The following is a 13,085-nucleotide window of genomic DNA, read 5'->3' on the forward strand; positions in this document are numbered from 1 at the left end:
ATCCCTGAGTGCGGATGGCCGGACACTGGCAGAGTGTTTGGAGGAAGCTCAGGCACGTCCCCTCGTGCCCACACCTCGCCAGGGCTGCGGCAGCCCCTTCTGGAAGGGATTTCAGGGGGGGGCCACGACTGCCCCGCTCCCCTCGTCGCTGGGACACTTTGCTCAGAGCAGGATGAGCCCCGTGGCAGTGCAGGGACAGCAGGCCTCCTGCCCGCATGGTGCTGCTGCCACAAAGCTGAGATAGAAACCGGGCTCCTTGCCCCTCGCCACAAAACCCGAGACCTTCCCAAGCCTCCTGCGCTGTGCCGAGGCCGTGGCCAGCCCCGCTGGGGGCCCCGGGTGTCATGAACCCTCCAGCCTCTGCGGTGCCAGGCTTGCAACTGGACAGCAATTGGAGGTCTGCTCCTGTCCTTGGAGCTGACTCACTGGAGGGCCTTAGGGGAGGCACGGGGGAAGCTTTTCCCTCCCCAGCCCTATTTGCGCGGCGCCGTCCCCGCTGCACAGGTGGAGGACAGATGAGCCGGCACCGGGGCGCAGACGTTGTCCCGCGGGCTCGGGGAAGGTGAGGGCTCGCCGCCAGCAGAGCAGCTCTGGGTCGGTGATGTGCTGGTGGCGAGGCGTCTGCCTCAGGAGGGAGGTTTTTTTTTATTTTTTTATTTTTTTTTAGTCTGCTGTGAAACGATGTGCAGATGGCACAGCCGCGCGGCCGGAAGGAACTGAGGAACATCAGGGATGCCAAGTCAGGGTTCCTTATTTTAAACCTATTCCCCTGCCAGGGAACAAATGTGCCTCACTTCAAAATAATAATTATAAATCCTGGGAGGGTACCCAGGGAACCTCTGGCCCCAAATCCTTCTGTGGGTATCAGTGCATCGGTGGAAGCGCCGCTTTGCCCAGCGTTGTGCTGCCTGCCATGTCGGGTGCCCATGTCGCTGGGGGATGTTTGGTGGCTGCGTGGCGTGCCCGTGGGTCGTGGCTGGCTCAGAGACCTGCATCTGGGGTCAAGCTTTGGTTCAAAAGGGAATAAAGAGCTCTGCCTTACCTTGTACCCCAGGGAACAGCTCTGCTCTGCAGAGATATAGCCCACCCGCCTCTGTGCCCCTGTCTGCAGGGACGGCAGGCATCGCTGCAGCGTGCCACGTAAAACTCCCCTGCTTGCTCCCGAAGCTGGCAGGAGGAGGAACAAGGAGCTGCTCAAATTGCTGCCCTCAGAACCCCCCAAGCACCCGCTCCAATCCTGCCGCGTGCTCGGGGCGAGGCACGGAGCGGCTCGGGTAGGAGCCGGGCACCAGGGGACGGGGACAGCGCTGCCGCCTCCTGCCAAAGCCTGTAACGGCATCCGTGTGGGCAGCCTGCCGTCTGACGGGTGAGAAATGCCAGTGCCTACGTGCGCTCGGGATTAGTAACTCTGCCGGGAAGAGCTGGGGCCAGCGACAGCTTGTGTGAGAACCGCCTGTGCTGCAGGCGGCTGGCGCAGGGGCTGGGGGGCTCCGGAGACCCCAGGCAGCGGCCACCAGGTGTTGGGCTGGGGCTCTGCTGTGTTCTGGCCTGAGAAAAAGCAATGCCCTGGGTGCGTGAGCCTGGTGGAGCTGTAGTTTCCGCTTTACAGCTTGGGAGCATGGGGAAAAAGGGGGTTAGAAGGGGAAACTGAGGCACACAATGAGTGCGGGGGGGGCTGGAACTGGCCTCTCGCCCCCACAGGGGTGCCCTCCCTCCGTTCCTGTACCCAACGTGTGCCTTGCTCTCTCCTTCCCTCCAGGTTTCCACGTCATCCCCTCGGTGTCCAACATCGTTCCCGAGAGCTGCCTGCTCATTGTGGTGGGCCTCCTGGTCGGCGGGCTCATCAAAGGGGTGGGCGAGAAGCCCCCCATCCTCAGGTCTGAGATCTTCTTCCTCTTCCTCCTCCCGCCCATCATCTTGGACGCCGGCTATTTCCTCCCCCTGCGCCAGTTCACCGAGAACCTGGGCACCATCCTCATCTTCGCCGTGGTGGGGACGCTCTGGAACGCTTTTTTCCTGGGCGGGCTGATGTACGCCGTGTGCCAGATCGGCGGCAGCGGCCTCAACCACATCGGCCTCCTGGCCAACCTCCTCTTCGGCAGCATCATCTCGGCCGTGGACCCGGTGGCCGTGCTGGCCGTCTTTGAGGAGATCCACATCAACGAGCTGCTGCACATCCTGGTCTTCGGGGAGTCCTTGCTGAACGACGCCGTCACCGTCGTAAGTGGAGGCGGTGGGGCAGAGCCCGGGGGCTGGACGAGGGGACGGGGTTTTGCGTTGGAGTGACACCAGGACTGGCACGGACGGGGCCGTGTGAGCTCCGAGGTGCCTCCTGCCAGCCGGGCCGCCTAGCTCTCTGCTTGCTTCTAACCTTTTGCAGGTGCAGAGCTAAATATAGCAGCCTAAAACACCGCAGAGGTGGTTTAAGGTGAAACTTTTTGCTTGGCAGACTCGGGGAGCCAAGAGCACATGCCCAGCCAGCTACTGCATCTCGGTGATGAGCCCGGAGCCCTGCTGCTCGCTCTGCTCCCTCGCTACAAGGCGAGGGGACATGCAGGGAGGGGACCAAGGGACGCTGCTTTCCTGCGCCCCTTGTGCAGGGACCCTGCCTGTCCGCCCAGCGGAGGCGAGCAGGAGCACGGAGGGGGCTGTGCTGGTTCCAAAGGACGTCTGTGTCCAGTTGCTGCTGTGCCTGTCAGCCTGGTGTCCTCCTCTCTGCTGTGCTGACCTCTAAATTTATGTCTAGCCCACTGCTTTTTCCTGGCTCTTCTCCCATATCCCATCTGTCTGCTTCAGGGCTGGCTGCTCGGCGTGCTGCACAGGGTGAGGAGGAACGCACTGTCCCAGCACGGGGCTTTTCCCAGGCGTTTTTCTCCCCTTTTGGCCGGGGGCTCCCTGCAGGGTCTGAGTCCTCGCTCCCATCCCTGGGGAACGCTTTTGCCTTCTGCTGTCACATCTGTCCCTGCCCATGCCCAAGGAATCAGCTTTGGCAGGCTGGAGCTGGCGTCTTGCCCTCCCACCACTTCAAGTATCCTTGCGGGATGCTCAGAAACCAGTGTCCCCCTCCTGACACCTTGGCTTTACTTTAAAAAAGTAAAATTTTACTTTACTGATTTTACTTTGAAATCTCTCGAATAAATGCACTGGGGGTGGGAGATGCAGCCCAGGGTGGGCTCCTCGTTGCCCTTTTAGCAGCAAACCAGCAAAAAGGTTTGGGCTGTTCTCCGTGCTGAGCAGGGCAGGCTTTTCTCCCCATGTGGCTGTTGGGGGTCCCCCAGCCTGGATCCGTCCTGTTGGGAAGCAGGAACAGTCTCTTGCTGGCTCATCCTTGACCGAAGCCCCTCCTGGGTCAGTGCTGGGGAGCAGAGCTGTCCCGGACACGTGTCCAGCTGCACCGAGTCCCTGCAAGCCATGGAGGACGGGGAGCTGCCCCCCATGGGGCTGTGTCCGTGTGGATGCTGTCCCTGAGCAGATCTCCTCCGAGGTGAGGGTGTCTGTTGGCAGCAGGGCAGCCTGAAACCCCCTCTCCCTTCTCATCCCCAGGTCCTCTACCATCTTTTCGAGGAGTTTGCCAACTTTGAGCAGGTGACCATTATCGATATCATCCTCGGCTTCCTCAGCTTCTTCGTGGTGTCACTGGGCGGCGTCTTCGTGGGCGTCATTTATGGGGTGATTGCTGCCTTCACCTCCCGCTTCACCTCCCACATCCGAGTCATCGAGCCCCTCTTCGTCTTCCTCTACAGCTACATGGCCTATCTCTCTGCTGAGCTCTTCCACCTCTCTGGCATCATGGCGTGAGTTGGGCACGGGTGGGATGAGATGCCCTCCTGTCCCCAGGGCAGGACCCCGTTTTCGGAGGATTTACTCTGGTGTAACCGCATCTCTGTGGCGGTCCCAGCACACCCAGTGCGTGCCCGATGAGGGCCAGAGGTGTGTTTGGGCCAGGATATGCATGAAGGCAGATGAGGGAAGAGACTGTCCTGAGCTGTCCCACGGATCCCAAAGCACTGGCAGCCCGTTTCCCATTCTTCTGGGCACGTGGTAGCGGGCAGGGCCTGCTGAGCGCTCAAAATGCCATGGTTTTGTGCTTCCTGGCTCCAATGCTCATTCCTGCCCTACTAGGGGGAAGGAGAAGCCTTGTGTTGTCTTCCCTGGAGGCCTTGGATAATTGCTGGTGTCTCACAAGCCCTGTCCTGCAGGGCCAGGGCTTGGGACTGTCCCCATGGCTGCTGAGTGCCCCGACCTTGCCCCTAGGCTCATCGCCTCCGGCGTGGTCATGCGGCCCTACGTGGAAGCCAACATCTCCCACAAGTCCCACACCACCATCAAGTATTTCCTCAAGATGTGGAGCAGCGTGAGCGAGACTCTCATCTTCATCTTCCTGGGTGTCTCCACTGTGGCCGGCCAGCACTACTGGAACTGGACCTTTGTCATCAGCACGCTGCTCTTCTGCCTCATCGCGAGGGTTTTAGGTGAGGTCCCGCTGTGAGGACAAGGTTCTTGGGGCCTCTCCTGGCTCCTGGGCTCCCTCCAGGGCTACAAGGTCCTAGCGTACCTTGCTGGGGAGACTGGGGTTGACTGGTGGAGCACTGCTCCACCGTGGGCATTGGACCTTGCTGGTGGTTGGCTTTGCAGGAAGATGGGGTCAGGCCAAGTCTATCCTAGACACGGGGTAGGGATGAGCAGGAGAGCACCCACCTGCACCTGTGGCCCTGAGGGCATGACACTGCTCTGGCCTTCAAGCTGGGCTCTGGGAGGGGGGCTTCTTCAGGACTGGGGGTGTCCTTCACCGTCTGCTCACCTGAGGTCCTGCCCTGCTCCCCCAGGCGTCCTGGTCCTCACCTGGTTCATCAACAAGTTCCGAATTGTGAAGCTGACGCCGAAGGACCAGTTCATCATTGCCTACGGGGGGCTGCGGGGGGCCATCGCCTTCTCCCTCTGCTACCTCCTCGACTACGAGCACTTCGACATGAGGGACATGTTCCTCACGGCCATCATCACGGTGATCTTCTTCACGGTCTTTGTGCAGGTTGGTGGCTCGCAGGTGGTCGTGCTGTGGTTACAGGGGGGCAGCGAGCCGTGTGGGGGCATGGAGAGCAAGGAGCATGGCCACAGCCTCCGCCACTGTCCCCTCTTTGGTTTGCAAAGCTCTTCAGGCTCACAAGTGACACCAGCAGCACCTCAGCTGTGCTGAACCCAGCCAGCTCCTGCCGGGCACCTTAACCTCCACGGTGGGGAGAGGCCTAACCTCCCTAGGGAAGGGTTACAAAGATGGTGAAGGGCCTAGGGGGGAAGACATACGAGGAAAGGCTGAGGTCACTTGGCCTGTTCAGCCTGGAGAAGAGGAGGCTGAGGGGAGGCCTCATGGCAGCCTGCAGCTTCCTCACGAGGGGGAGCAGAGGGGCAGGCGCTGATCTGTTCTCTTTAGTGACCAGTGGTAGGACCTGAGGGAATGGTGTCAAGCTGCGACAGGGGAGGGTCAGGCTGGATATTAGGAAGAGGTTCTTCACTGAGAGGGTTGTTGGGCACTGGAACCTGGGCTCCCCAGGGACGCAGTCATGGCGCCAAGCCTGCCAGAGTTCAAGAAGCATTTGGACTGTGCACTTAGTCCTCTGGTCTGAATTTTTGGGTAGACCTGTATGGAGCCAGGAGTTGGGCTCGGTGACCCTTGTGGGTCCCTTCCAACTCAGGATATTCTATGATTCTGTGATTCTTCCTGCCCCATTCCCTAGGGCATGACCATCCGGCCCTTGGTGGACCTGCTGGCTGTGAAGAAGAAGCAGGAGACGAAGCGCTCCATCAACGAGGAGATCCACACGCAGGTAACCCGCTGCGCCCAGCCTTCCCACATGCCTCTCTCTGCCGCCTTACCCCTCTTCTTCTGCTTCTGCCACCTCCACCGCTGTAACCAGGCAGGTTTACGGAGCGGGAGCTGCCCCTGAGTCGGTGCCCGAGGTAAGGGGGGACGGAGCAAGGGGCTGTCCCCTATATGTGTCGCCCAGTGCCTGCTCCGACCCGGACCTCCCCTCCGCCTAGCGGAGGCAGTGCAGCGGACAGGCCATGTAGGACCGTGCTGCCCTTCTTTGGCCCATCCTGGCCCCACGACCCCAGTTTTACACCCTGTTGAGTACCATCACCCCTGGGGCAGCGGGCGTCAGGGTGGTGGGGAGAGGCAGGCAGCAGCCCTGCAAGCTGCCCACGCCCTGGGCCTTCTCTTCTAGTTCTTGGATCACCTTCTGACGGGGATCGAGGATATCTGTGGCCACTACGGGCATCACCACTGGAAAGACAAGTGAGCGCGGAGCTTCTGCGGCTTGGGGGACCTGGGGGTGACGTGGGGAAAGATTTGAATGGCCACCTAGCAGGATGCCCCAGCCCAAGGCCAGGGTTTTCCACGGGTTGGAGTAGCAGCACAAGTTCCCTCCCTGATGAATTACGGCCCTGGGTTGAGGGTGAGTGTGGCTGCGGGGCCGCACCCCTTTGTCACACCACAAAATGCTCACAGCAGTGTGGGAACAGCTGGTGGCCGGTCCCTGCCGGAGCTCAGGTCTGTCCACTGTCAGTAGGAGCAGTGGTGTGGTGTTTTGGAGGCTGCCTGGTTCTGGAGGGGTTCCTGACCCGTGCTTGTGGGAAATGATCCATCTTCTGCTGGCCTCAGCAGGAGAGCGGGGAGCAGGGAGCGGGTGCTGAGGCGGGGGGAGGACTGACGTATCGTCCTTCTTCTTCCCCCGTGTCCTCGGGAAGGCTGAACCGCTTCAACAAGAAGTACGTGAAGAAGTGCCTGATTGCAGGGGAGCGCTCCAAGGAGCCCCAGCTCATCGCTTTCTATCACAAGATGGAGATGAAGCAGGCAATCGAGCTGGTGGAGAGCGGGGGTTTGGGCAAGATCCCCTCTGCTGTCTCCACGGTCTCTATCCAGTGAGTTCCCCAGCCCTGGCCGTGATGAACCTCCCAGGGGCCCTGGCTACGGGGTGAACACTCCCAGTTTGTGGCTGCAGGGCAAGCAGCCGTTCAGCCCTGCCATGAGCTGTCGCACTGTGACTCTGAATCCTCTCTGTCCTTGCAGGAACATCAACCCCAAGACCCTGCCCGCGGAGCGCGTCATTCCAGCCCTGTCCAAGGACAAGGAGGAGGAGATCCGGAAAATCCTTCGCAATAACCTGCAGAAAACCAGGCAGAGGGTAAGGCATGACCCTGCACGGTGCCTCTGCACCCTGTGTGCCGCTTTTGCTTCCCTGGGGGTGGCCAGCACAACTTCAGCCAGAAACCCTCGGGGCCAGGTCTGCACTTCTGCCAGGGCATCCCTGAGCTCAGCCCTTTGTGTTCTTAGTCTGGCTTTCTCTTCCCAAGAGGCTTTTTCACTTGGGACAGTGCTGAAGAGGAGGCTGACTTGTTGTCTGAGCCTGGTGTTTAAACCCTTGCTGGGTCACGGTGGGTCAGGATCGGGCATGCCATGCTAATGTACAAGGGACGAGCCACCAAACTGCTTGGACGCTCTGTGCCCACTGGCGGCTGTTTCATCCCATCCCTAAGGGAAATGATACGACCTTTCTTTGCCTTTCTGCAAGGTTTTTAACCCATCTCCTTTTCTTGGGCATTTTCCCAGTTGCGATCCTACAACCGGCACACGCTTGTGGCCGACCCCTACGAGGAAGCTTGGAACCAGATGCTCCTGCGGAGGCAGAAAGCTCGGCAGATGGAACGAAGGGTATGGAGGGGACACTGGGGCAGGGATGCTGCTGCAGGACAGGGAGGACAGGAAGGTGGACAGGGCTTCCCAGCCTGGGAAGGACAGCGGTGTCCTGCATGGGGAGGAGGCTGAGTTCAGCTGACAGTGGGTATCTGCCCTCTGATCATCCCAGCATGAAGGCAGGCTCACAACAAGTCCTTGCAGCACGGGTGGGAGGATGCGTGCGTTTGTTCTCTGCGTGCTGACGTTGCTTCTTGCTCGTCCCTGTGGCCTGGGGTCCTGGAAGGCTTCCCCTTCCCTGCTCATCCCAGCCACTCACCTGGAGGCAGCCCCTCACGCTGCCTTCCCTGCGCTCTGATTGCAGCAGGCGAACTACCTGACGGTGCCGGCTCACAAGCTCGACTCGCCCACGATGTCCCGGGCTCGCATAGGCTCAGGTAGGGCGGCGCTGAGCTGCTGGGGAAGCGTCGCTGTCGGTGTCACGCTGAGCACCACTGACACTTGGGTGCTGAGGCACTCGGAGTCTGAGCCGTCCTGTGTCCCCTCTGTCCCTCTGCCAGCTCTCCAACCCGGCTTGCCCAGAGTTCATCTTACCTTGTCCCTGCAGCCGTATTTCCCAGCCCTGCCTCTCCCTGTCCGTTCTCGATCTCTGCCGGGGAGAGGAGCAGGAGTTCCCAACACCCAGACCTTCCCCTGTCCTCCTGGCTTCTCCATCACACATTTACTTTGCCGTCTTTGTCTCTCTTCTGCCCTGTATGTCCTTCCCTCCGCTTTTGGGGACAGCTTGGAGGAGAGGAGCCTGAGTGTAACCCGCTCGGCGTGACGCGGCACTGCACTGCTTTGGTGCTTGCTGAGGCGGTGTTTTATCACCAGAGGGCAGCTTCTCCCTGTGCAAACCCTGCAGTCCTGGGCAGCAGGGCTGCTGCCTTTCCAAATAGCATGTGGAGATGGGAAAAAGGGCTTAAACAGCGTCTCGGAAACTAGAGGGAGTGAGCCCGGGGGTCCAGACCCCAATCACCTGGAGTGCGTTATAGCTGGAGGTCCCCGACATCCCCCTTCCCTGCTGGAACCCCCCAGGTTGACCCAATTTGTTCACGACCAGCACGACGTGAGCTGGGCTCTGCCTGACACCTCTCTGCCCCCCCAGATCCGCTGGCCTACGAACCCAAACCGGACTCAGAGAACCTGCCCATCATCACCATCGACCCGGCCTCCCCGCAGTCGCCGGAGTCCGTGGACCTGTCGAATGAGGTGCCCAAGGGCTGCGGCGGCCTGCCGCCCTCGCCTGAGGAGGATGAGGAGGGGCTGGTGATGCGGGTGAAGGAGCCTTCCTCCCCGGGCACTGACGATGTCTTCACCCCGGGGACCAGCGACAGCCCCAGCAGCCAGCGGATGCTGCGGTGCCTGAGCGACCCGGGGCCTCGGCCGGAGCCGGAGGAGGGGGAGCCCTTCATCCCCAAGGGGCAGTAGCAGCGGGCGCGTGAAGCCTCGCGCGTCTCCGTCTGGCTTCTCTCTCTCTCTCTTCATTTGTTCTTCTCTCTTTGACCCCCCCCCCAAACCTTTCTGGTTCCTCTATCACTACACGCTGGGTTCTGGAAGGAGAGACCGTCCCAGATGGACGGGGACTGCCCGCACGGCTCTGCCCAGCAAGCCATGGACCGGCCCCGAGGAGCAGGATGGAGCCCCTGGGACGGCCGGCGGTGGAGGGGACGGGGGCGCCCAGCACCGCCTGCCTGCTGTGCCCTGGGGGTGACGGACAATCTCCCAGGGCCTGGGACTTGCCAGGCCTCGGCAGGGCTCCCCCAGAGGCTGCCCCCAGCGCCGCCCCCACCTGCGCTGACTCAGGACCAGCGAGTGGCTCCTCAGGGTGGCTCTGGCAAGCGCAGCGTGGGCTCTGGCTGGAGAACTCGGGGCCTGCCTCGCAGCACGGCTTTGCCTCTCCTTTGCTTCGCTTTTTATCTGCCTCCTCGCCTCCATTCTGGAGCGGAAAGCTTGGAGGGGGGAGCCAGGCTCCGCTCGGGGGCTGGGGCACAGACCGCCTCCCTCGGCAGCCTCCCGGGGACCGCAGGCTCATGTCGGCGTCCCCTTGCCTTGGCTGCTTCCCCCGCGGGGCTGGCTGCTGCCCAGGAACACCTCCTCCAGCACTGCATTTCACGCCGGGTCTTGTTAAATTAAATATCCTATAGCCATGCGAGGGGGACCCGGCTCCCCTCTCGCTCTTAGCGGCCCTGCAAGCATGGGCCTCAACGCCTCTCGTCTCCTGGAGCTGCTACCTGTCACCCAGCCCTTCGGGGACCCCGCTGCGAGCCGCCACCGAGTGCCCTGGAGGCCTCTGAGCCGTGGCGAGCCCCTCCTGCTGCCCTCGCCTGCCCGGCAGCATGGCTCCGGCCCCGTGCACGACCCCTTAAAATCCCGTGCAGGGGGCAGAGACAGCACCGGGTGCTCCTTAACCAAAGACAGCCTCCGGGTTCGACGTCCGCGGGGAGGTGACGTGCGGATGATTGTATTTTCTACACGGTTTGGATGTTTTTTCCTTCCCCCACGACCAAGAGGAGCTCGGGAAGAGCTGGGGACCGGCTCCTGCTGCTCACCCAGCACGGGGGCACAGCGGGGCCGGGAGCTGGCAGGAGGGGGCCAGCTGGGGGTGCTGAGGGTCCTGAGCTTGGAACGAGCCCCGAGACTTTGCTGGGAGGGAGCGTTGGGTGTTCAGGTGGCTCGCAGCCCTCCCTGGGCTCAGGACCATCCCGCGTCGTGCTCAAGCATGTCATCTTGTCCCCCGTGTGCCGCCTGGCCCCCACCACGTGCCATGGGGTGCTCAGCACCCCGGGGGGGGGCCAGAGCTGCCTCCCCTTCCCCATGCCGTGCCTTGTCACGCGTCGTCCCTGTCCTGCTGCCTTCGTGCGCGCCCATCCCGGGACCCCCGGGCCTTGCCTCGTGCCTGGCCCCGGGGTCTGGCATCCGCGCGGCTTCCTCCCGCTGGGGCGAGCGCCCGCCGTCGCTGTCTGTGTGTGCCTGCGTGCCCTGCTCTGTCTCCAGGAGGAAAAAAAAAATAAAAGCAATGAAAATTCTCTTGTATAAAAAGAAAAAAAGAAAGAAAAAAAAAAAACACATGTAAAGAGAATCTCGTTTTTTTTTTTTTCATGAATATTCTAATAAATTAATGTTAATTTTTTGTGTTTTCTTTCCGGCTGTTTGGACTCCTGCCACGGGGCACCAGCCGTGTCTCGAGGGGCGGCTGCAAGACCTCAGCCCGTTCTTGAGTCACTGTGGGGGTGGTGGGTCCATCCCTCACCTTCCCACCGGGCTCTGGGGGCCCTGCGGGGCAGCGACAGGCTCACGCCAGCCCCGATGCGTCGCTGCTTGTCCCAGCACCCATGGGTGACGGCACCGGGTGCGTCCCGCAGCAGCAGGGCTGTCCCGCACCCGCAGCTCTTGCAGCACGAGCCAGCTCCGTCAGCACAAAGGATCCCGAAGGCAAACCCAGCCCAGATCTCCTCATCTGGGTGCTGGACATCACCGAGCCCTGGAGGAAGCCTCAAGGTGGTGGTGGTGCCCACCCCGGTGCATTGTCCCCGCGCTGTCCCCAAGGAGGAAGGACAGACCCTGCGGCAGGGCATGGCCGAGCCCGCGCTCCCCCGTCTCGGATCCGTGCCCAAATTCCTGCCCTCGGCTCACCCTCCTGGCCCGGGGAGCTGTGCTGGGGCAGCGGCTCTGCTCTGGGGGCATGAGGTGCCCGGCGCTGGCTGCTGTCCCCCGGGGTTGGGGACATGGGGACCCCTCCTGCCCCGCTGAGCAAGGCTCCGTGCCCCGCCAGCTAGAAGCCAGCTGGGTCTCTGGCTGCCCAAGCTGTGCAGGACGAGGCCCTCCTGTAAACCCTGGGAGCAGCGGGGACGTCTGATTTGTGCTCCCAACGTCCCTCCTCTTTTGTTTTGTGTTTGTAATTGGGATGGGGAAGCGCAGGGCTGGCGTCGGGCCGTGTCGGGGAACAGGGAACGTGTCATCGGGCTGGTCGGGAGCCTGTGATTAACACAGGGCCCGGGGGACCCCTCTGGGCCCTGCTGCTGGGGAAGCCGGCATGGCCACGGGGCTACCAGCATGGCCATGGGGCTACCAGCATGGCCACGGGGCCACCAGCATGGCCATAGGGCCAGAACACATCCAGGGCTCAGGGTCAGGTGTGGGGGGTCCCCAGCTCCCTGCTCAGGACCCGCACCCTTCACCCAGCTGGGCACTGGGGGACAATACCCCCATCCCCAGAGCAGGGCCACGCAGCAGCCCCGACCCCGAAGCCCCCATCCCACGGGGTGCCCTCTCCCCCCCCTGAGAAGCCCCTGGCTTTTAGGCGGCCATAACTCGAGCGTGTTTCACCGCTGCGCATTAAAGCTCTGATTCAGCGCGGCCGTGACTCACGCGCCTACAATCCAGCAAGCGCATAAGCGCTGGCGTTGCTCATCTGCTTAAAATACCTGAAGCCCAGGGTCCCCCCGTGTCTCAGGGCTGGATTCGGCCCCGCTGCTGCTCCGTGGGGCTTCCCGACGGCTCCCTTGGGGCAGGATGAGCGGACGGGGCAGCGGGTGCCATCCTTTTTGCCCTGCACGGGGCTTGGGGTGCTGCGGGTCCCCAGGGCTGCACCGGGGGTCTGGTGCTGGGCGCACTGGGAGGTGCTGGCACAGCCCAGCAGCACGGTGACGGCCACCAAACCGGGCACAGGGGGCGACAGCAGAGCTCGGGGCAGCCCCAAGGGCTCAACCCGGGCCGGGTGTGAGCATCTCACCCGCCACACGTGCCAGGGTGCATCACGTGCAGCCGCCCTCCCCGTTCTGGTCATAGCTTTAATGCGAGAGCTCGCCAAACAAAGGCATTTCCAGGATATTCTTGTTTCTGTCAGGGGGTGAGTAACTTTTCTTAATGAGGGAGGAACTAATAATCCCTCCAGGGATGGGCTGTCACCGCTGAGCAACTGCTGAAGCGCACGCAGCGAGGCCACGGGGTGGATGGGTCCCGGCGAGTGTCCCCGAGCCCTGTGGTCCCCGTGGCCGTGCTGTGTCCCCGTGCCCTGCCCGAGCCCCCGGTTTCCCTTCTCTCTCCCTCCCTGATTGCCAGCGCCAAGGACAGGGAGAACAGTGGGACCCTGAGAGGGCCGCCCTTGTCCTTCGCAGCTGCAGGAATCTGCCCGAGCCAGGGCAGCTGGGCTCCCCCGTGCCTCAGTTTCCCTCCCCGAGGTGTGGCACAAAGCTCAGGCAGAGCAAGTTGGTCCTTCCTCCGAGCCTTCCTCATCCTCCCTGCACCCACGGCGGTGCTGCAGCGGCCCCATTCCGAGGGCAGCGAGGTTCTCCCAGGGGATGGTGCCGGGAGCCCCGCAGCTCATGGGGGGGGGGCTCAAGTCCTGAGCATC

At 62.2% G+C, this 13,085-nt stretch overlaps 1 protein-coding gene across 3 annotated transcripts in view; it reads left to right on the forward strand.

The window, feature by feature from the left end:
* SLC9A1 (solute carrier family 9 member A1) overlaps nt 1-10,862 on the forward strand; it is a 30,679-nt gene extending 19,817 nt beyond the window's left edge. For 2 of the 3 annotated variants that reach the window (XM_083810259.1, XM_083810261.1), the window contains exons 2-12: nt 1,760-2,220; nt 3,544-3,794; nt 4,255-4,472; nt 4,827-5,029; nt 5,733-5,822; nt 6,222-6,292; nt 6,745-6,918; nt 7,067-7,181; nt 7,607-7,708; nt 8,055-8,127; nt 8,838-10,862. In XM_083810259.1, the coding sequence (XP_083666385.1) occupies nt 1,760-2,220; nt 3,544-3,794; nt 4,255-4,472; nt 4,827-5,029; nt 5,733-5,822; nt 6,222-6,292; nt 6,745-6,918; nt 7,067-7,181; nt 7,607-7,708; nt 8,055-8,127; nt 8,838-9,160 (2,081 nt within the window). In that variant the 3' untranslated portion in view covers nt 9,161-10,862. The remainder of the gene's footprint in view (nt 1-1,759; nt 2,221-3,543; nt 3,795-4,254; nt 4,473-4,826; nt 5,030-5,732; nt 5,823-6,221; nt 6,293-6,744; nt 6,919-7,066; nt 7,182-7,606; nt 7,709-8,054; nt 8,128-8,837) is intronic. The other variant, XM_083810260.1, reaches the window with a different exon arrangement.
* Nucleotides 10,863-13,085: the final 2,223 nt, after the last annotated feature.

Source organism: Anser anser (assembly GCF_964211835.1).
Source record: "Anser anser genome assembly, chromosome: 24".
Taxonomy (NCBI): domain Eukaryota; kingdom Metazoa; phylum Chordata; class Aves; order Anseriformes; family Anatidae; genus Anser; species Anser anser.